At 34.6% G+C, this 25,481-nt stretch overlaps 1 protein-coding gene across 1 annotated transcript; it reads right to left on the reverse strand.

Moving 5' to 3' along the window:
* Nucleotides 1–48: 48 nt before the first annotated feature.
* LOC125676525 (uncharacterized) lies at nt 49–25,243 on the reverse strand. The gene is made up of 10 exons (XM_056160878.1): nt 25,240–25,243; nt 24,747–24,800; nt 10,676–10,702; nt 10,490–10,507; nt 8,922–8,942; nt 6,335–6,364; nt 6,203–6,244; nt 4,923–4,946; nt 307–336; nt 49–89 (listed from the first exon to the last, which is right to left on the reverse strand). The coding sequence occupies exons 1-10, from the start codon at nt 25,241–25,243 to the stop codon at nt 49–51; spliced, it is 291 nt and encodes a 96-aa protein (XP_056016853.1).
* Nucleotides 25,244–25,481: the final 238 nt, after the last annotated feature.

A 25,481-nucleotide genomic window follows, 5' to 3' on the forward strand; every position in this document is an offset into this window, starting at 1 on the left:
CATATCAATGACATAATATCAAATTCATGCATCTGACTTGAATAGAAATCAAATGTTACCAAGATATCTTCGTCTTTTCTCATCTGCATCTGTAATAATTTTATTTTTATTTATTTTGAGGAACAAATCACATTAATTCAATATGTATATATATGTATATATATATATGTATATATATATATATATATATATATATATATGTATATATATATATGTGTGTGTGTGTGTGTGTGTGTGTGTGTGTGTGTGTGTGTGTGTGTGTGTGTGTGTGTGTGTGTGTTGAAAGGAATAAAACAATAATCTTGCCTTTTTCTTTTTTCTGCTGCAGTTTCATGTCTATAATCAAATAACGGATAATATGAGATATCAGTGAGTAAGATAAATAGTAATCAGGTTCGTATTATATGTAAATTTAATACGCCTTGAAAATTTAATTTACAAAGGTAGTTTTTCCATTATATATATATATATATATATATATATATATATATAGTGTGTGTGTGTGTGTGTGTGTGTGTGTGTGTGTGTGTGTGTGTGTGTGGAGTATGTGGAGGTGTTACACTATTGGTTATTTGAGCCTCAGATTTTCGACGCAACCCGCGTCTTTACATGTATCATGTATTGCGACCAACAATATGTTAGCTAAAGATCATGTACAAATACTAGACTTAGAACCAACAACCACAGATCAGATATCACAATCAAACGCGTGACCGAACCCGTAGGAGAACACTTCAACTAAGGTCACAATTTCCAACATAGACTAATCCAAAGAAAAAGAGCACAGAAAAATCCTGGATGCACTGTGTGAAATAATTCCGTTCAGGTGGAATGAATATTTGAATAATTTCACCTGCATAAATCTAGAACAAATAATTAGTGTAATAAATTCCCACAGCCTAATCGCCATTACTCACCCGACAAGATATTTTTCTGTTATATGATTGATAGAAATACATTTCGTTTCCCTCGTTGCAAGGCTCTGACCTTGAATTCCTCAATGTAGTCATAATAAGGATTTCCCAAATTGCGGCTATTTCATGCAAAGTGGTACTAAATGACGAATTCAAACATAACCTCCGAACTTTCGTAGCATTTAGATGGGTAATTACATCATTAGAAATCATTACAATTATGAATTTATATAGCTCTCTATTTTTCATATTCTAGTCTCAAGATTGCGGATTTAATTCGTTTTTTAAAGGGGAAATAAAAGCAAAAAATGTATTGACTTTGGAAACTGGTCATCAATATGTCATAATTCGACTTTTTAAACCAAAATATCACATTATTCTAAATATTGCTAAGTACCGAATCACAAAGTTCTTTATGTTTCGATATTGCGGCTTTAATTTGTTTGACCTTGACAAATATATTAGCTTGAAAACTAATACAAGCTAATATCTTTTCCTTAGTCGTCTCTCCCACTGACCTTTTGGATTCTTGATTTTAATGCGAAATTAATTTGTTTATTAATTGGCTGGGTTGATTTTATAGCTTAATCCTGTTCTTGTAGTAATTATGATTTTTCGTTGTCGGCACTGTATCATATCCGACTCCTCAATGGTACGAATTACCCATTTTTTTTTAAACTTGGGTGGCAGGGGAGTTTCTTTGGTTTTGAAACATGTGGATAGGGGGTATACACCAAAGTCAGATTATGACAGACTAATGAAAAAAATCATATTTCCCTTTTATGTCAATACTTGTATTTCATATTAGTGTAGTTAATAAATTATGACCCTAAATTACATGTCATCTATAAATACTGGTGCTGGTGCACAAAACATGCTCTGTGCAGGTTCCCCTTTTTCGCTTCGATTTTCTCTCATTTGGGCTAATCCGCACCACCCCCACACCATCACAGTACCAAACATGGGGATTTAGACACAGTGCACAATCAAGAACCCTATCTGCCAAATCTACCTTTCATATGGGGCCATCCACCTTCCCTCACAGCTACAGACCTTTTACTGGACCCTGCATGTCTTCACCAGAATTTCTTCAGCAACTGACCACGTGTCTTAGTTTCGTATTTGCACCCATCTATATGCTAGGAATCATGGTGACACCTACATGTTGTATATCAACATTTTTATTAAGCACTCAGCTACATTTGACATGCATCCTAAAATTATTATATACATTTTTACACATGTAATAGCACTTCAAATACGGGGTATTTCCACTTTTTGAAAAAGTTGGCCAGTCCGAATCGTTATCTTTCCCCCATTATATTTCACAACCACGTTGTTTTGGAAGTTTTCTCTCTAAAGTTGTCTGATTTCTATAATTGAAAAAAAATATATTCTCATCCGGACCCGACCATGGTATAAACTCTACATCATCCACTGTAGACATGCTTATAACGAAATATTTTTTTCCGTAATATATGTCTCTTAATAAAAACGAGAGTTGCGTCGAAAATTTGAGGTTTAATAAATCAACAGTGTCGTGGCGTTTTCAGGTTCGTTCCGTACAAACCGTTCACCATTCCGTGCAGACCGTTCAACGTTTCGTGCAAACCATTCACCGTTCCCTGCAAATCATTTCGTGCAAGAATCGTCCCGTGCATTATCAAAGAAATGTGCAGATCGTTAAACCACGCCCTTAGAAACGTATAGACTGTGCAAGTCATGTGCAGCGTAGGACAGGTAAACATTGTTGGGAATTTAAGCCATTATTGCATATTGTTTCTAAGACGGGCTTTCAACAGTGAAAATCTGCAAATAATCGGAGAAAACCCAGTTGATTATAATACCACCGGGCAGAGAAAAACCCGATACCATTGTATCACCCTTGGTAGTTTCTAGCAAATGGAGAAACATGTAGACATCTGCCCGCGTTAGGTCTCTTTTTTGTATATAAGAATAGTTTATTTGACTTATTACATTTGTATGATCAAGATTCTCTTTTTAAATAAAAAATGATCAAAATTGTTTATCGGAACTGTCTGCATAATGCAAACACCAACCTGTGTATAACTTGTATATTCCACCCAAATTTCAAGGTGCTATTTTTACCACAATAGAAGTAAGCTAATCTGGGTATTTGAAATTAACATTCATACAATATTTGTGAAAATCGGCGGGGGCTATTGAAATATGACAAAAGCGGGGTATATATCTTTTTGTCTCTCAAACACGAATGCAGTTTTCTATAGGTTTAAAATTGAGGCAAATGCAGCAATTTAATTAAAATTGGATGTTAGATCTGCTCACATATCTGTTGATCTTTACTGAAGTTAGCCATTATTTGTTTTATTTATTCATTCATATGCTTGATTTGCCTCTCAATCTATTTCAATCATGTTTTGATTGTTTTTTCTTTTGTATTTTCCCTTCTTATCCACGTGTTCTCATTGACTCATTGACTGTCTAATACAATGCCTAGATGCCCCCAACCCCCCATCTGAGAATATGTTCCAGTCTTACCTGACGAGAAGTTTTTAAAATCAGCTATCTGTCTTTGAGAAGAGGCCTTGAATATACTAATTGTACACGTGTTTTAACGGCACTCAGATTGAATGTAAAAAAAAAGCGCAAAAGATGAGCCTTTTTCAATGAACTTATAAGAGCAATGAATAAATAAAGTTGAATAATCAATACATTCCATGACGATACAATATATGCATCTTTTCCCTTTATTTCCGAAGTTAAAAGAAATTCATTTACTTTTATTCCAATGTGTTCGTAAGTCATTAAACAATTCCTTGTTTAAACTGACCCCAGGATGAAACAGATAATGCCGAGAAAAATCAAACCGTGTAGGTCATGCCTATCGTTCGTGCATACCATTCACAACTCTCTCCCCGCCCAAATATGTTTCAATCTTTCCTGACGGGAAGTTTCTTTTTATCTGCTTTTATACACATACACATGTATATAACATGTATAGGTTTATTCAACATCTGTATTTGGGAAGAGGCCTGGAATATACAAATGGCAAATGCATTTCAACGAAACAGACGCGTTTATTTCATATTCAGTTTTAATGAATTTAATAACCAATGAATCAAAAATCCGTGACGATACGATTTTGCATAATTTTCTTTTATTTCCGAAATTGAAAAAAAAAATTATTTGTTTTCATTCCAACATGTTCATAAGTCATTGATGTAATAAGTTAAAATGAAATTCCCCGCGTCGTACATGAGCAATCATTTTAAAATGGATCATTATCATTTCTTTCTTAGCAATGTTTGATTTCTAGAATACTGCCATTATATTTAAACTATTTGAACCAAATAATACCGAAAAAATCAAAGCGTGCAGGCTACTCCTACCCTTTCGTTCAGACCATTCACAAAGCATATATATATATATATATATATATATATATATATATATATATATATATAATGGTGGAATGGGCCCAAGATTTTCCTCCCCAATGTTTATTGATACAACGTGCTGTAATATATATTTTACATACAAAAAACCAGGAACTATCAAAATATGCTAACTCCGCTAACTCTATCTAAAACAGACATGGTAATATAAGAGGTTTTTGTAGAAACGAGATATAACTCAAATGAATTGTACCTGAAATATCAACAAAAACATATATCATTGAAAAACGACGTGTATATCCTTAAGATATATACGGTAATGATTTGAAATAAGTCTTCGGAATAATAATATTTATCGAATTGTAGAAGTAGATTACTCATTTCAATATCAGGTAAGTGGAGACACAATATTGAAGAATATGTCAAGGAATCACAACATAGGTCTGAATTCGGCACTATATTAAAAATTCGTTACTTTCCTCTCCAATCTATTATGCATGACTAAGCAGGACTTGCATAACGGGCAGGGAGGGTACACATTGACCTTGATAAATGTCATTGTACTTGACATCTAAAGATAGTTGGGAATTATCGTGTTCTTTTAAGAATTAAGAAAGGTACATGTACTTACCCTCCAATTGCTTTGCCAGTTTTTCTAGAAATAAGAAGGAATTTTTTATTATAAATAGAACGATTCTCTAATGTTCTGGTACACAACAATGTCAAAATAAATGTCATATGTTTACAGTATCTTTTTATCCAATTTTCTCTGTGTCTCCATTGTAGCACTACTGGAATCTATTCGCAGTGTTGAGTATATTATACATGTACATAATGTTTTGGCAATTTTATTGGAAATAACATGGTTATTAAAGAATATGCAAGTTTCGAGATATGTTCGAGTTGTTTTCCTTTAGTGACCTTTCGTATAAATTGTTTACACGAGAGGTGGGACAAATGCTCATCGTTGCATAAATATATAAACGGTAACTTTCTCACGCGCAGTTTCATCATACGAAGTCGATGGATACACAAACCAAGAATTAATTAATTATCTTTCAATAAGTTGATAAGCACATTAACTACATGTGCTTATCAAATCACGTTATTTCGATCCTCATACATATCTTATCTAAAATATTAACTGTGAATTGTGTTTTACGTTTCCATTGAGGTTAACATCTTCAATAGTATTTTATATTTCTTACATTTACATCTTTCAACAGAAGCCGTTTTATAAAATCTTATCGTTTTTTCTCATTGAGCGAAAGGTACATTCTGTCACACATTGGCATTCAAAGAGGAGCTATTTCGAAAACTATTTAATTATTAGTTCACGGTAGCGTGACATTGGCATGTCGGAAAATGACGATGAATGTCAACACAAGAGAATATTCAAACGAAAACACTTTCATCAAAAACGAACTTATATCAACATTTGAGGGATTTTCTCAGAAACAAATATATGCTAAAATGGTAGATCTCTGTGTAATAGAAGCAGAGAACATTGACACAGCTTTATGGCGGTCCGAACGTTTTTGTATGTGTGTGGAAAAAAATGTATGCAAAATCATTCGAAATGATTCTGTGAAAAATCTTTATTATTCGTCCCCCTTTTCTCTCTCCCTTTCAATCTGGGGATTCTGAGTTTCATTCCTTCTTCAAATCTGAGGCGCTTGACATAGTGATATAAATTTATGTAGTGAATGTTCCTTCGCAAAGTGTCACGTATTGGAGGGGTGTGTGTCAAGAATTACAGTTGACACTGATATGATAAGGAACTTTGGGTTCTGCAGCCGTAATTAATAGCGTCATACATAAACTAAAATCTGTGAACCTTCACCTTAAATTGATGACGCTTCACCGTAAGTAAAACTTAGAAAGTAAAACTAGAAACCAACTACAGAATACCTGCTTCTCTCTTCTGCTCAATTTCCTGTCTCCGTGTTGCCGCTGTAATAGACAAAGTACTTAAGAATGTATTTGGTGACATGATAAGCGAAATCAAAATGAAAATTTATTCTTTCATTCAAAAATCATCACCTTCTATTTCATCTTCTTTGGCCTTGTATTCTGCCAAATAAACAAAACATGGAGAATGTAATACCATGATTGGATATGATAACAAGGTTTAGACATTAGCTATTTATGTATTCATAATTTGTAATTCCTCAGGAATAAACTTTACTTGGCACAAAGATACATGAATTTTTATATCTATTCTTGAACTCAAAATCGATTTAATGATGGGGATCTGAACTTAATCTGTTTTACAATAATTCAATCAAAATCTATATATCAATATAAAATATATTTGCACACTCGCATCATATAATTGCAAGCATCTAGACAGATATATTGCAATTTACATAGTAGAGAGAGAGGGGGGGGGGGGATTCATTGATTTGCTCTATCTTTTCGGGTTTTTAGTCTCGAGTATGTCATGACATAACTCATGTTTATGCAAATACAGTTTGCATGTTTTGTTTGTGCATCAATATTACATTGGTTTCGATCCATTTCAGTCTATATGTAGATTATTACTAAATAATTTCTCATTGGTTTGAAATTCTTACTGCATATACCTGTAAGTATGTATAGATAAATTGTTGTTGTCATAGTTACCATCGTCGGAAACCCATGGTCGGTTGCACTTCATTTACCTCCCGTGGGACATCGTGCCGATGTTGTTGCATACCTCATTAAAATGCATGACCTTACATGACCTATCGATGGTCAATGGGAATTGCCGTAAGTATTCCCGAAACACTAAGAGTCAGTAGCAATGGCGGCGCCCATGAAAGTGTATGTGTTTTGTTGTACTACTGTCAAATATCGGGGTTACAGAACTCTGTCATCAAATATCTTCACTTGAACAGTACAGCTTTGATCTAGAGAGTCCTAACTTTTACCCAACAGACGCATCGTTTGCGTGCATATGTACGAAGAAATTTAATCGGTGTGCAAATTCAACAAGTCATTGGTCACGAGAGTGGACCAGATGAAAAGGTGAAGAGATAAGTTTTTAGGTATGTTTATATTTTGAATAAAATTGATTTCAAAACAAACTGACAAAGGAGTTGTTAATTTAAATATACATCTCGTTGATAGCCTTGCAACTTGTCAAAATCGTGCTTCAAAAGCCATGTTTTTATGCTCCCGAACACTGGAAGTACAGGGCTTTTTCATTGCTTGAAAATCGCAATAAGGAATGGTAGAGCGAGCAATCACACAAAGAAGCTGAAACACACCTTCCAGCAAAAATATCGGCGCTGTATCCCTTGGGAGGTAAAAGTGCTACAAACCATGGGTTTCGACGATGCATATTTGCATACGTTCGATTTTGTTGCAAGACTAAAAATCATCCGATAAAATGGCATATATCTCTTCAGCTATACATGGTCACTGAATGACACTGCATACATGTAGTTATTTTATTGTATGGCATTCAGCGACCTTTCAGTTGTCACACAGTTACATTTCGGAAATTCAAAGAATCAATTTCACGCTGTTTGAACATAACACACAAGAGCACGGCTGATGCCGTATTTGTAAGCTGTAAAGTGTTTTATACATAGACATATTAAAGTGACTGTCATAAAGTAGCAATATTTTCATACGATGTGGAATTCTGCAAATGTTAAATATTCTATTATTCAACATTGAAAAAATTACAATAAAATGGTTGGTATCATTTAATTATGATACAATAAGCAATCACTGCATAAAATTAATATGGCTTGAATCTTGCAGCCCTTAACCGTCACTTGTGACGTCTCCATGTGACTGAAAAATTCTCCAAAGGAACATTAAACAATGTAGAACCAATCAACCAACCATAAGAATGATATCAATACTCTTCCGCAGAAATCGTCACAGGTATCTGGTGTTGTGCAAAATTAACGCAAGCAAACCTTGTTTGGTTTTTATAAGCAGAATATGTCTTAAAAGATGCATTCATTTGCAAGTAAAATAAATGTGTTCCTTACCAATCTGAAATTAAAAATTACATGTGCATCTACTACAATATGCTACTTCTGTATTTAAGATTACACAAAATATTGACTTTGGGGTATTCAGTGTATAACGACCCTATTTCATGTTTAATAAATGGACGGTGGTTTTTTCTAATCATTGTTTTATTTCAAAGTGTTCTTCAAACAAAAATAAGCCACCGTAGAAATTTTGTTTGCTGCTTGATTCATTTCACATAAAATCTAACATTGTTCAAAGTCTATGAGAAGAACATGTTTTATTACAATATTTTAAAAAGAAATTAAATTCTCATCCAAATAGCTTCACAGAAAGTTGCACACACTTTCTCTTTATCAAAATATGAAATAAAATTAATCATTTACCACACTCATTTTTAGAAAATTACATATTTCTTTTTTTACAATGGCAGATAACTCTCCAAAAGTCTGAAGTGCAAAAAGGTCAGCTTTTGATCATTTACCAGTCATGTGCATTTCATTTATGTTGATTTAAATCCTTCAAAATTGTTAATAATTATATTATCGTTATACATCGGATGCGTTACTTTGAAATCATTGCATTAATTCCAAAAGCAATTACGTTGCATACACTTCATGCACACACGTCTAATAAAAGAATAGCAATACAGCAATACCTCGCAGCTTCTCTTTAAGTTCTGAAAAATATCGATCATGGCAATTTTGTTCAAGTAATCAAATCATTACAGGTTGGACGAATGCTGGATATTGACATAATGCATACGCGGGTATGTTAACGCAGGTCATGCTTCATTTATGCAAGTAAACTGCATAATTTTTAAAATCTGTCGTACACAGAGAGAGGGAGCTAACTCTTAAAAACTATTTTGGTTGTTTACATGAGAACATTTTGTATCATAACAACATGACAAACATGTGCTTCCGTATGACGTCATTGCATGACTGTTATAGATATATCATGGAGGTTCCTTAATAGAAAATGTAAAAGTAGCACATTATCCCAAGATTTAGATATTGGTCTAACTGGCGATAATGACGGTAAAATAACCATAGTATATCAGAATTACTGATAGAATCCTACCACTTTCAATAACAAATAATTATTGAACATTTAAACACGAAACCATCTAGCCCATGTTTTACATTTTGCACTGATGCTATGCAGTTTTCTTTAAAAGTTTTCTTAACAGACGATTCTATCAGTAATTGCCGTTCACATTAGTTTATGACCTTTCACACGGTGTATAAAAAGTCTCTAAAAGTATACGACCTAATGTGCTCCTTTTGCAGTTTTATTTCAGTGTGTGACAGAGGAAAATCGGATCGACATGTTAAATGGAATGCTTTCTCCGTTAAACAAAATTGTCAATGAATGATATCAACATACCTTCTTAATATCAATAAATTCTCAGAGTTTCACATATATATTCCATATATCCCATGTCATATATTTCAAATACTCCACATTTTGTCGATATTTGCACGGCACACATCAACAAATTCCTTGTGTCAACGTCACTCGATGTATAGTCACGACGTCATCAGTTTACTTTCATATCGATCAAACAGAAATTACACAACAGCAGTATAGCATTTCGAATTTCGTTGGATCTTAGTAGCTGCATGGTTTATTTTATGCATAAATAAAACTTGAATAAAAAATAAAATCGGAATTTAATATATGCTTAGTGATATCCTTATTTCAATTATGACATCACATTGTTTCGCGGATTTTATCCCAGTAAAAATTTTCCTAACCTGCCTTAACGTACCCGCGTATAACTTGACATTCTACTGTTTGTAATAGATGTTATAATACCTTTTATGATAATGATCAAAAATAGTGACAATGAATAGGACTTAATTAAATTTAATACAATTAAAGATCCAAAGTTTTTAAATCGTAGTAGACTACGACAAATAAGTTGATTTTACAGAGATTTGTCACAGTCTCGTTTAAAGTAAGCATTATGGTCGACAACAGATTACTCCGTTCATCTGATATGGATATAGGGCGCGCAACGGCTGTGATCTGTTGACAGGGGATGCTTACTCCTCCTGGGCACCAAACCCACCTCTGGTGTGTTCAGGGGTTCGGGTTTGCCATACCCACTCTTAATTCTGTACTCTTATAGGAGTTATGAGATTGATCACCGTTATTTTCACCTTTTCTCCATAAATGTATAAAACGTTCTTAAGATACATGGAATCTTTTTATAAATACCTTGCCGTTTTCGACGATCTACAAAAAAGGGAACAGTACACAATACGCTCAGACTACAAATATACACACATCTTGGCGTCATTTATTAGAATATACAAAGAAATAAAAAAATATACAAAGCGGCATTTAAATGTTCAAAGAAGTAACAATAACTGAAACGGATATCAATCCTTAAGACAATATTACCTTCCTGTTGTTGTTGCTTCTGTATTGCTGTTAAAGATAAATATGACTGTATTAGAAACTGTACGATTGATTACTAACTGCGTTGTCAAAAATTGTCAGCTAAAAAAGACCCATCTTAAACTATAGATGAATAGAGGATATCTATATTGTGTGAATTAACATTTGCTCTATGTAACGGGTTGAAAATGGTGTATTTATTCGGGAGGTTTGCCAAGTGAAAAAATCACCATTTCAACGAAATGGATAGAGAAAATATTAAATCACGCACTTTTACATGTATTTATATTACTTTGGTTTTGAGATGATCTCCAATACCACAAAACATCGTATTCAAATTATTTGCAAAGCGTCATTACCGACGGTCGATGGATATTGTACAGTTACACACATTTTATGGATGGAATTTGTTTTGAAAGGCCTTCAAATAATCAAACATAGTAATCATTTTATTGTACTAAACAGATTACCATTATATTTATCTTTAAGCTTCACCGCGTACTTATTTTGTTGACGTAACACCACTGACGTATGTACTTGGAAAAGTTTTAGTTTTAGTGTTTCTTATTCCGGGATTTTCCGGTCTGTCAAACCTACTCTAAAATTAGCGCATATTCCTGCTTTCTCTCTTGAATTTTCGTTAATCTGGTAAGCTGTGCTAAAATTTGTCTTCAGAACATATCCTTTCAAAATAATTCTAATATCCTTAGTGTTTCTATTCAAGCTATTTATAAATTTCGTCGATGTTTTAAAGTCGATTGATTGTCGATGTCAAGAAATTTATTTGGTTGAGCTAGATTTTCATTTCATTTTGTGCCATTTCTCGCCTGGCTACAATCTTGATCTGAACCATTTTGGCGTAGCGTTGTATGTTTACTGGAATATTTGTTTTTCGTACTTATTGTGTATCAACTGTTCCTGACCGCCGCGAATAAATTCATTGACTTCAAATATATTTATAATTTTTCAACATATTTCAAAGTTATAACTGACAATGATCTTAAATATTGACAAAAGTAAAAATAGAATACAATATGCAAAACATCAATGGGTAGTCAACTCTTAAAAAGTGACATCATGCTACAACCAGTTTAAAAACAGGTCAAGTGAACAAAAAACGTAGTCACTCCCATTTTTAAGTTCCCAACGGTGTGCCGCCTTGCAAACTAGATGCAAAGGGAGAATGTTGATGTTGTTGGCGACAAACCAGTAAATACTGACGCAGGTGAAATGTCATTAAACCAAAAACCAAAGGAGAAAGCTTAGATAGAGCACTATGAAAGGCTCCTTAATGTGGAATTTGATAGGGACACTGAACACCTAACCGATGAAAAACTACTGGAAGGGCTACCTGTCCCAATCACAATTGAAATGGTGAAAAGGGCCACCTTTAAGATGAAGTCGGGTAAAGCAGTTGGACCATCTGGAATAGTAGTGGAGATTATCAGAGCCACAGGTGACATAGGTGTATCCATGATCCCTGACCTTGTATCCTCAATTGTCCGGGATGACAAGATCCCCACTGACTGGGAGCAAAGCTTCATTGTCTAGCTCTACAAGGACAAGGATGATGCTCAGGACAGGGGTAATTAACATGGACTCAAACTGACAGAGCAACTCATGAAATTCCTGGAGAGGATTGTGGACAGCCTCATTAGGCAGTTGGTGACAATCGATGATTCCCAGTTTGGCTTTTTTCCCTGGCCGAGATACAACTGACGGAATATGTGTTGTTCGGCAGCTGCAAGAAAAATATCTTACAGTAAACGAATGACTGTATGTGGCGTTCTTGGACCTCGTAAAGGCATTTGACTGTGTTCCTCGGAAGGTGGTCTGTTTGGCACTGTGAAAACTTGGTGTAGACTGTGCGTTTGATGCACGGGGTGAATGGCAATGATCGTAGCTGTGTTCGCGTTGGTGATAGCTACAGTGAGGAGTTTGATGTAAAGGTCGGAGTTCATCAAGGGTCAGTATTCAGCCCCTGCTTTTCATCATCGCTCTTTTGCACGAATTTCGCACCGGTGTTCCCTGAGGGATCTCTATGTAGATGAACGTGTTATCATTGCTGACTCATTCGATGAATGTGTCGAGAGGCTCCTGACTTGGAGAGAAGCTATGGAAAGGAAAGTACTGAGAGTGATTGTAGGCAAAACCAAGACCATTATATGCGGTACGGATCTTGACCTACTTCAGTACTCTGGCAGCTTCCCATGTGTTGTCTATCTCACAGGTGTAGGCAACAATAGTATTTTCGACAATGGTTGGAAGCACTGGGTGCACAAGGAATGCAGTGGGCTCATGTGCATGTTTGTGGACCCTGACATTAGATGCTCAAGATGCAGGGGAACCGCTCGCCCTCTTGACGGCAGGCCGCAGAGTAATGTCCAAGTTGATCTGAACAAGTTGGAGGTTGTAGGTTCCCTCTGCTACCTCGGAGACATGCTTTCCGGAGCTAATTGCTGTGACCTTGCAACCACTACCTGTGTGAAGACCGCTTGGAAAAAGTTCAAGGAGCTGCTACCTGTCCTGACATCATGTTACCTGTCGTACAAGACCCGCGGTCGAGTGTATAACACCTACGTACGGAGCGCTATGCCCCATGCCAGTGAGACCTGGGCACTGACCAAGCCAAATCTTCATCGCCTTCAACGCAATGACAGGGCCATGATAAGACAGATCTGCAACATCAAGCCTGGAGATATGGCCACTACTGAATTGCTAGGGAGGTTTGGCAAGAAGATTCCGCTGGTATGACCACGTTGTCAGATTCAGCAGTGCACTCACGTGTGCTCTCAACATACAAGTTCCTGGTAGGCGTAGATTTGGTCGACCAATGTTATCATGGAGATTTCTGACGGAGAAAGATCGTAGAGAACGGAAGCTCTCTGCAGCCTACCCCTATGACCAGAAAAATGGAGATCTGAGGTGAGTTCTACCATGCATGCAGCTAGCCAGATACCTGAAAGGGGGTCATTAGTGTGGAAAATTCCCGTAATTCTGCACCGAAATAAAAAGGAACCGACATCAACAACAACAATCAGAATATGATTCTTGAGTTAACTCAATTGAAAGTGTAAATTGGGTGATACATTAAGTACTTTCCCGAGAGAAATCCTGTGACAAATAATCTGTGAAAGAGAGGACGAAGATAATATAACAAAATACAATTGACAAGTAATTCTAGAGATCAAAACCCCACAAAATGAAACCTAAATGGAGAAAAGAATAATAATGCATTTGTGGTCTCCAATTGTCGAGCGGAGGTGGGGTGGAGTGAACTTCAAAAATTGACAATGATGTGTTGGAAGTTTCTCCGATCTAGGATATTTCTATAATTGAAGAGAAAAAACGTATTACATGTAAAGGGGAACGAACCTTGATAATGATATATACCAATCACTACGAATGACATCAAACATATATAACATTTTAAAGTTATACAACACATTCTATTCAGCAAAAGTTTGACTTTCACAATAATAATACCAGTCAAACATTACAGTTGGTATCATAAATAATCATTCATAAAAATATAACTTATTCAGACTATGTTATAATGTGTACATTTACTACGAAAAATACGATGTGACATAATGAATGCAATCCATGTTATCTATCCTAACTCACTGACAGAAATACATTATTGTATGTAAAACATATACAGTACTGATTTTGATGCACCAGATGCACATGTCGGCAAACAATGTCTCTTCAGTGATGCTCAACCGAAATGTTTGAAATCCGAAATGACAATCAACTTGTAACAGCTATTTTAGGGGAAAACAGAGTGCCAAAAAAAAATGGAGTCAAATTTGTCTAAGAATAAGAACTATGCATGAGAGAGATGATCCTTAATTTGAAATGAATTCCTAAATTTTATAACAGCAATTAAATATACATCCGCATTTTCAAGCTAGTACGGAAGTACTTAGCTACTGGGCTGTAGATTTCCCCGGGGGCTAACAGTCCACCAGCAGAGGCCTCGACCCAGGAATCATAATGTAAAACTTATACGGAACCAATTTCGATGCACCTGATGCGCATTTCGACAAATAACATCTTTTCAGTGATGCTTAACCGAAATGTGTGAAATCCAAAGTGACAATAAACTTGTAAAGCTGTTTTAGAGAAATACAGAATCCCGAAAAGTGGAGTCAAATTATATATGTGAAATGCTACATATAGTACATGGTTTTCAATATTCATCACATTTGTATAATATATAATAATACAATATGATTGACATTGTCTTTTATCTCTGTGGTGACCTTTCAGTGAACTCCAAGGATTGTGTTTCTTATTTTTCATTAATCATCGGAAATTACGGTTGGTCGCTCTACGTTTACCTACCGTGGGACACAACGCCAGTATTTTCTCTAAAATGTGTGTCGCGGCTTCTAAATGCGATTGGTCTCTTTACCATTACTTATTGCGATATTCAACCTATGAAAAAAAAAAACTTATTTGCAGTCCTCGATAGCATAGAAAAACCTGCTTCGGAAACGAAGATTTTGACTACGTTAGGTTGCACAAATTAGAAAACTTTCAGCGAGATGTTTTGTCTGTATTATTGAAGCGAATGGTGTATCTGTGTATATATAGACAGGAGAGGAAAACGTCTGTGCTACAAAGCTTTTACTATCGCACTACGTTCGAGTCTATGCACAGGTCTACATGTCCAGCACTCCTAGTTCCATCATACGGGAGCAATATTCTTTTTAACATACTTTGTATTTCATCGGATTATATAGGTATGTAAAGTAAAACTTATACGGTACCAATGTTGATGATAAACTTCCTTGCATATTAAGCACTGTCGTGATTTGTTCCATTGGTGTTGTTGGCACAATTTGAGCCAGTAATTGTGATTTTCGATCTTTACATACCGCTCTCGTGTAAACACAATTGATGTCTCAACTACACTAATGACAAAATGACATGTTAACGGAATTGTAAGACAATATCTGGAGTTTTCATCTATATATTTTTGCTAGTGGCGCAACAAAATACACACACTTTCATGGGCGTCGCCATCATAACTAACACTTTAAATACCGGGGACATTTACGGTGATTCCCATTGGTCCTCGATAGCTCACGTATTTAACGAGATATGTGCAAATATCGCCATTGTGTCCCACGGGTGGTACAAGTAGAGCACCAACAGTCCGAAGATGTTTTTCATTGTACTTAGCCTAACTTAGGTATACTAATTTATAGAGTAGACAATGAAATTCGTCTTAACTGTTTTGAATATGAAATACAATCGAGTAAACTTAGTGTTTAAAAGCAATGGTATATAAAGCATTGTAATCATTGAAATATAATTGCATTGGACATACCTTATTGACATTTAAACAATGTTATTGACTATGACTAACTGATGTAGACTGGTAAAATACAATTCTCAAAATGTTGTGAAAAAGTGATGTATGATGAAAATAAAACAAATATATGTTGATGATGCAAGAAATCAAATATAAAGGTCTAACAAACATTTCACTATGTAAGACTTGACACGTCAGGTTGTGACAGTAGTTTAGTTCAGTGTGAGCCCTGTTGATAACAATTGTAACACAGCCCAACCCTTTCTATTTTCGAAAAATGTATATGTTTTAAAACATCTACTGCAAATGCAATGAATACATATTTCATTTGTAAATAAACATAGAGTCTATAAATTCGTATTATATTTAAAATGCTACTCTTATGATATTAGGATTTTCTATAAAATTCTGTTTTTACCATTCCCCACTGTGATGAGTTGTTTTGTATGTAGAACTTATACGGTACCAATTTTAATGCACCAGATGAGCATTTCGACAAATAATGTTTCTTCAGTGATGCTCAACCGAAATGTTTGAAATCCGAAATAACAATGAAGTTTTAGAGCTATTATAGGCAAACGCAGTGTGCCAAAAAGTGGAGTCAAATTCTTTTAAGGATAAGAGCTATGCGTGAGGGGATATTCCTTAATTTTGAAATAAATTTCTAAATTTTATAACAGCAATTAAATATACATCCGTATTTTCAAGCTAGTAACGAAGTACTTAGCTACTGGGCTGTAGAGACCCTCGGGGACTAACAGTCCACCAACAGAGGCCTCGACCCAGGAATCATAATGTAAAACTTATACGGTACCAATTTTGATGCACCAGATGGAATTTCGACAAATTATGTCTCTTCAGTGATGCTCAACCGAAATATTTGAACTCCGAAATAACAATACAGTTTTTCAGCTATTATAGGCAAAAACAGTGTGCCAAGAAAGTGGAGTCAAATTCGTTTAAGGATAAGTATGTAGTCATTATATAATACATGTATTATTGACATGGGCACCTCTGCTTGTTCATGCCTTACTGTTGTTTTTTTTTTTTTTTTTGGATGACCTTCACATTGGCATGTTATTTTGTTGACACTCCAGTAAATATCAACCTCATGAAGATGCTTTGGACAAATACTAAGTTTTAAACAAGTAGGTCTAGTGTCAAACTGTCTATCGTAAATATTCCAATTTGGTACTGTAAACAAGAAATGCCGTGTCGCCGAAACTTCCATACCTGTTTGAGCGTCTTAAATGAGTTGTGGTTTCTTTAGAACATTAATATGTCTTTAACAATTCATTTTCACATTTGTAGTGCAGCGATGTTCCAAAACCACTCGAGGAAGTTGAAAAATAACATGAAATATTGAGATTACCTTCTTCCATCGTTTGTACTACCGCTTTTTTCACCAAACAATATTGAAGAGTTCCAACAAGGGGAAATAACAACATCAAAACCCTCAATTACACATTTTTGTTGTAGACGTTCAGAACAGCGCTTTGCAAAACCAAAAATCAATTATATCTTAATGTGAAAAATTAATAAAGTTCTAATAAAAATTATAAAGATAATGAGCTAAGGAAACATCATTTTTAGTCATCTTTGATAATCAAAACATACTGAAATGTAGCTATTCACCATGTAGATATTATTTGACAAGCTTAAAGGCCGGGAGTAACCTAGAAAAATTTACACCCCTACAGCAATTAAGCATATATGGCAAGAGGGCGGTGCTTAACAGTGTTATCAGAATAAGCAGCAGTCTGATGCTTGACTCTACACGTGCTCTGTAGCAGACGATATTTTGAAGAGGGACACTGGATTGATTTATCAAAATAAACTAAAGTTTTCCCGCAGTTTTCTACCACTCGGTTCGATCTGTGGGGCACTGAAAGGATATGTTTTTATTTTAACAAAACTTCACCCTAGGAACTACAAAATAAATTCATCATTGTTTTATCCATGTCTTTTAAAACATGTAGTTTTTTTTATAATATAAACAAATATTGGTACATTTCATATACTAATACTTATGATTTTCCTCTTGGTACCTTTCAATTATGAGAAGAATTTGGGGGCAATTGTAGCTGTGCAATGGAGGACATGTGTATTGAAGGATTGTTAAGAAACGCTTCGTCCATTATGATATTTGGAGACCTACTATCTGTGATTGCTTCTTTTGACATTGTAATGTCCACACGTAAGAGTCCAGATTGAGAATAACTTAAGAACGATGGTTGAACAATTGGACATATTTGTCATCATTGATGAGAGACAATGGGAGTTAAACAACTGGTCTAGGAGATTGTTGCTTAATCAGACAAACACCATTCTTGACATTTTTCGAGAAAAGGTACCAGCAATCCTGCAAAACTCTGAAAGAGCGATCAGACGGAACAGTCCTAATGAGTTATTTTTGATAAAGTTAACCATTTTTTGTAAAGGAATGTGATTATATATAATTAAAAAATAAAATCTGGATTTACCAATGATATATGAGTAAGTACTTTTTTCCCCACGTTGTATAGTAATTTGATTACATGTTTTCTTTGGTGCAATCCCTCTTGTCTAGAACAAGACAAATATGTTCCTGCAATATGTGAGTCAACATCCGGTGTAAACAATAGCAAAAGATAATCACACCCACAAACTGCCAATATCTAGTTTGAAATACAAATTTAGCCCTGCTTCAGATTTTTGAGGTCAAAATTAAAACTTCATGAGAATTTATATCTAAAATAGGTATGACCAATATATGTACAGTTATGAGGGGAACATGCATACCCATTTTAAAATTTCAGTACAACAGCTTAATCTTTTATTTTTGCAAAATAAATGCTGCAATCTGAATGTGACCAGAAAAATCATATTTTCCACCATTTTCACCGATTGGCTGCTTTTATACCCAACTGCTGGACTTTAACATTTTCATACGCCCGGGGACATATGTTATGACGCTGTCCAGCTAGCTGTGTGACTGTCCGTCCGTCTTACCGTCCGGGGTCATGTTTTCCGGACCTTTTCCCGTAACGGATACATGTACAGCTTTGAAATTTAGTAACAATATCTACCTCATATATTGTAAGAGTGAGTTAGCATTTCAGCTTGATTGGTACATCCTTGACCTATACTTTAGGGCTATAGTAAGTAAAACAGTTTTCGTTCCTTTAAGTTCGTGACGGATACAGATATTGCTCTGAAATTTACACATACGCTTCCTTTTAGAGGATTTCAAGCTCAGTTTGTATTTCAGCTGGATTGGTCTGTTCGTCTCTGAACTATATTAGGACTAAAAGTAGGCCAAAGACTTTTCCGTGCCTTTTCTCCATTATAGATACAGATATTGCCCTGACATTTAGTCAAAGGTTTTCACTTAGAGGACTACAATTTCAGTTTGCATTTCAGCTGGATTGGTCCATCCTTGATCTACTTTTAGACTAAAAATAGGTCAAACAGTTTTCAAAGGTTTTTTTTTTCTTTACGGATACAGATATTGTCCTGATATTTAGTCGGATACTTTCTCTTGAATGAATACAAGTTCAGTTTGCATTTCAGCTGGATTGGTGCACTATGACCGACAGTACTTTAGGGGTAGAAGTAGGTCAAACAGTTTTCCAGTTGTTGGTGTTTTTTTTTTGTATGGTCACGGATATTGCTCTGAAATTTAGTCACAACCTCCCTTTAAGAGAAATACATAATCAGTTTACATTTCAACTTAATTGGTGCACCATGACCTACTTTAGGGCTAACAATAGAGCAAATGGTTTCCTAGACTTTTTATCATATAGATATTGCACCGACTTTTTTGTCACAACCTCACTCTCAGAGAAATTCATACTCAGTTCATATGTCAGATTCATTGGTACACCATGGCCCACTTTAATGCTTTTCTATTCAGAATGTGTGTTGTATCAATTCAGAGTGCACAATATTCTTCCAGGTTGAATGCCACTGACCGAAGGCCGTATATTGTACCGTCTGTGGTATTCTTCTCACACATTGGAACTAGGATTAGTCTAAAGAATATTTTTTTTTATTTCATATAATTTTTACCTGGTCCTGAGATAAATAAGCTTCTCCAAAGCGAGGGGGGAAACCTTAATTATTGAAGTGGGTCTATCTCGAGACCTCATGAAAAATAATTTAATCACCAGAATTCATATTTGCAGTATTTGTTGTTGATAACATATTTTTATAACAAATTAAAATTTCAAAATAAAAACATTCTAATAAGTTATTTCAGAGTCAACCAAAATGGTCATATAATCCTCATGAATTGCTACAATTATGCAAATGAGATGTTAGTAAAATAGACGCGGGATTGGGCAATTTTAGGATGATATTTTGACTTGAACACATTTGAAGAAAATATTAAGCAACACAAAATTCTTGTCTTATGACTACCCTTTTGGACGATTTTTTGGCATTTTACATGGTTTTCCGCGAATTTACTCTTAAACATATCCATAAAGGATTTGAAGATAGGTACAATTCAATTACACCTAGGTTCCATTCGTTTTATATGATGGAAAATAATGAAATATCCTTCGAAAAGATATCTACACTGTAGCTGGTAATTATTTAACCGAATTCTAGTAATATTTTAATAAATTATAGAAACCTTTAGAATAAAATTGCTTGTACTTCCTAATCAATTATTCTTCTTGACAAGATTTTTAATTTGAATGCTTATAACTACCGAAATATGTTACTCAAGGTTTACAAAAAAGACATTTTACTCATTGGATTTATGTCAGTATGAATTATAATAAAGATAACAGGTCAGAATTGTAAAATAATGCTGATTGTTTCATTCTCTTATCAAAATCATCTCTATTAATTTACGATATAACATGTGTGTTCTTTGTCATACCGACCGTCATCAATTCATGCTATTAAGCGGAATAAACTAAAGTACAACTTGATGAGTTATCTAACCTCATTTGCCTTACGCTTCCTTTTCCGGCATCATCGACAAACATAAGCATCCGACATCCACTCTCCCAAGTAGGCACTCAGACTGTTGTGTGTGCTTGTTATGACATTGTGTGAAATGTGACGCGTCAGCTGACTTGTTACAACTGTACTATGTAAATATGGGACTAGTTTGCTAATGTTATCTACTGTGAAAACCTCAATACATTTCTGTCCATCATATACATCTTTTTCTTGGACCCACCTTGGGGCAGTTCGGGAAACTAGTGGTCATTTGCAAGCGAGTTTCTGTTAAATTAATGTATTGTTGAGTTGTATTTCATAGCATGTTGCAAAGCTGGAAGATACTACTGCTTTAAAAATATTTCATACAGGGTGCAGTTTTGAAAAAAAAACAACTTCTAACTATGAAAGATGTGGAATGATAAAGGGGGATACATAATTTTCATAAGAAAGAAATAATTATCTTCATATATTGACATTTTTCTCTTTTAAAGTGTGTAATACATGTGTACCCCTATAAGCAATTAATAGTATGATCTGTTATATTCAAGTGCCTTATCCCAAATTGGTCTTTATATCAATTCCAACTCGACGACTGTTCAGCCATGACAGCTTGATAGCGAGGCCGATAAACTTTCGCGTCAGTATTGACATACCGGAAACGAAATATGACGTTTTGGGAATTTTTTAGGGAGCAGTTATTTTCATTATATTCATAATTAAAGATAGGTTCTACTCAATTATACATATCTTCAATTTTATTATGCCTACCTTTAATTCATTGCATTTGTACATATCTTCAATTCTACTATACTTATCTTCAAATCAATTGTACCTATCTCCAAATGAGTTCAAGGTATATTTGAATATATGTTGATTTGGCGTCCCATACCTATTGGGTGTTTTTATTTTGCGTATCTATGTTCAATTTCTCAATGATATTCTATAGATGTATTTAGCAAGGGATCATCGAGTCATTTGCAGCATATGATCTTATTCCATACTTGGTTTTAATAACCCCCTGTTCTGTATATACTTTTCGTCATGTACTAAATAAATTACATTTTGTTTTCTCAAACGTGTTTTAGTTTGCCTGCCTTGATCAAAAGACGAGCTCAGATCACTTGGCAAGTGGATTTGAGCTAAGGATCATAAATACCCATTTGTTTTCTTATATGCCCAGACATGTTTTCTCTGCAATATGAAAAACATTATGCATCCATAACTTGAGTATCTAGTTCAGTATCAGTTAGATAGGAAACACTTTGCTTGGACATTTGAAACCTTCTCATTCAGCAATACATTGTGCTTTCAGAGATCGAAACTAGATATTTCTTTCATTGAATTGTCGTCGTTTAAAAGGTTTTCTACGACATTTTCCAATACTATAAATTTTCTTGCACCAAATGTAGGAAAGTTTTGTCTGGATCTTTAAGGACCATATGAAACACATGTATATCTTAGTTTAACCATGTAGGTCTTTTTATATGTACCAAATCCCAATGACTTAATTTCTTGAGCTAATAAACCCACATAAGAAATATCCTGCTCTTCAAAAAATTATAGTAGCATTATTCCCCTAAGTCAATTTTTTCCTCCAGAATGTGATGCATCACAGGCATTTTTCAAAAATATTAAATTGATACTAAGCACTCAGTGTTGAGAGAAAAATTATTGTAACACTGCGCCATATTTAAAACGACCTAATTATACGTTGTTTGACAGGAAATATCAAAATAATTTAACATATTTTAACTATTTCAAAATGCATCGTTTAAAAGTGACTTAATAACATAAAATCGTAGTCCCATCAAAATGATGTAGTAACATTACCTTCTAATGAGCAGTTTTGACTTCATATTGATAAATATGAACCATGTACCTTGAGGAAATGACGTAATGATAGGTAGTTTTTACTTTTGACACGATGCATGTACATCAGAATTACGACTACAAAAACAAATTGTCGTGACATATCATGTTTTTTTCACTGTATATCATATCATGGGAATTTAATTATATGAAGAATAGACTGAATAGTTTATGTTTTTGGTGTCATTGTTTAAAAAGACTATATGTCATGTTGTTTTGATATCATCTTATAATGTCGGATCCCAGCTATATGAATATGACTTTATGTAGACGAAATATTATAGATTTCAGACTGACATCATGCGTATCAGACTATGTAATACATTAATTTGACATAATATAAGGTTACATGAGAGATATGTTTTGGTACCAGTTGGCAAGGTTTGTAACAACAATGTCTTTGCCCGTAAGGCTCGTTATTAGAACTGTATTTTAAACGAACCCGGTATTCATGCCACTTTTAGTGATTGATTTATACTCCAACTAACCATTAAAATGATGAAATTCTTCAAAATATGTTTCAGTTTTCGACACATTCAATATCCCAGTCAATATATCGGATGAATATGATACAACATACCAATACTGGATTCATATGCTTCATCAAAACCCTTAGAAATAAAGATGCATTGCCAGATGAATTAAGTGTTCTACATAAAGCTCCCATCTTTGCTCCTCACGACATATTCACATGTGTGAAGGAGAAACTTCAAACTGATGTGTCATTACATATGCCAGAAGTGGTGTAAATCAAATGTGGATTTATAACAACAATTCTGAAGAACTTTTAGTAAACTTGAAACCGCAAAGCTTTTCCCAAATCAACATCAAAACGTATGACTTTTCAACACTTTACACGACAGTTCCTCGCGATAAATTAGAGACTAGATTTTTTGACATCATATACAGTTGCTTATTGAACAAAAATCGAAAACGATCTTCATATCTAATGATCAGTTATCGAAAAAAAATACGCAGATTACATGACTCTGAGTCCACGAACAAAAATACCGTGTTGATCCGGGTTAGAATAGGTCCTCAGTACACCTTGCATGTCGTAAGAGGCTATTAAATGGAGCGATCCTTTGGATGAGACCACAAAAAGCAAGGCCCTGTGTCACAGCAGGTGTGGCAGGATAAAGATCCCTCACTGTGCATAGGTCATACACGTCGAGCATAGGCCTACATTTAACAGCCCTTCACCGGCAATGGTAACACCTCCATATGAGTGAAATGTTCTCGACATGCAATATACAATATGCAATACACCACAAGTACCCTGAAGCTGAAAGTACAAATATGCTGGACTTCCTAATTGAGGATATCTTCATATTATTTGGTGATCAGGTTTTCGAACAGTCGATTGGAGTTCTCATGCGCACGAATTGTGCTCCTTTGTTAGCTGACCAGTTTTTTATATTCTCATGAAGCAGAATTTAAACAAAAAGGAACATACCTTACTGTGGCCTTCAATGCGACAATTAGATATATAGACGACGTGTTATCTATTATCAATAATAATTTTCATTCATATGATTCAATATATCCTTGTGAACTAGAAAAATTATAATTGTTGTATGCATTGGCCCTATAATAGTTGACAATAACTTCAAATGTTGAAGGACGATGGACATTAGACAAGTCGCATTAAAGCCTCCCCCCCCCCCATCCCAGAGGAAAAGATATCAACGTCACGGACAATACTTGAACCTGATCAAAATAAAAATAACAAGCTTATATGTCTCCAGACTTGAGGACATTAATTATAATGATTTAACTATACCGCTTCACGGGTAAAACCAATGTTTCTCAGTTGCTAATTAATTATTCATATAACATTCTCTATTGGAAAACAGAAAATAGCTTCCATACTTCTGAATACTGAATAATGTATGTTTTGGCTATATTTTTTTTTTAAAAAAACCTGAAAAGCACACGCACCTTCAAGTCTTCTAATTTCTTTTTCCTGATCTTGTTCCAGTACTAGTCTTCTCTCTGTATAAAAATATACAAATTCAAAATCACATGCTGCTTAGAAAATATATCTATAGTGCGTGCTTTTGACATTTTCTGCATGTATCCAACAAGTTTTATATCTATATTAAATGTCTAATTGCTGTAGATTACACGCCGACTTATATATTGAAAATAACCATATTTGCCTTCTGAACAATTTCAAATCAGTCAAATACCTTGTAAATAATATGAAAAAAGCTATCCACACAATGGTCAATCGGAGCTTTCAGAGGTATTAATAAATAGCTTTTGTCACGTTCTTTGAACACTACTACTATTTATCGATACATTTGAAAAATAATTTCAAGAACACCGTTTTACACATGATAACATGAATGTTTTAGTGCATTAGAAGTTAAGTATCAAAAATGTCATCTGATATTGAATTCTTAATCAACGTCAATGAAGTTTTAAAAACCCATTATTTTACTTTGTAAGAAAAACAACCAGTGAATTTTGGTTGGGGTAGAATATTCGGAGGCTACATATATACCTGTGCAACCTAATCAAAAGATACCTAAGGATTCTCGGTGTGTAATCGGCTCACCTCAACTTTAACATGTTCCATATATACATGTCCATGGAAGAACACGTATATATTACGTGAACACAAGAGCGAAATAACACATGCGCAAGGACAAACAAATACCAGATTAAAGA

This window comes from Ostrea edulis, chromosome 3, assembly GCF_947568905.1.
Source record: "Ostrea edulis chromosome 3, xbOstEdul1.1, whole genome shotgun sequence".
Taxonomy (NCBI): Eukaryota; Metazoa; Mollusca; class Bivalvia; order Ostreida; family Ostreidae; genus Ostrea; species Ostrea edulis.

What these genes read in the sequence shown, in the direction of transcription:
- LOC125676525 (XM_056160878.1), bottom strand. An exon ending in AGAAATTAGAAGACTTGAAG is followed by an intron (nt 10,703 to 24,746) that starts GTGCGTGTGCTT and finishes TATCTTTAACAG; the next exon opens with CAATACAGAAGCAACAACAA. An exon ending in GCAGCAGAAAAAAGAAAAAG is followed by an intron (nt 90 to 306) that starts GCAAGATTATTG and finishes AAATTATTACAG; the next exon opens with ATGCAGATGAGAAAAGACGA.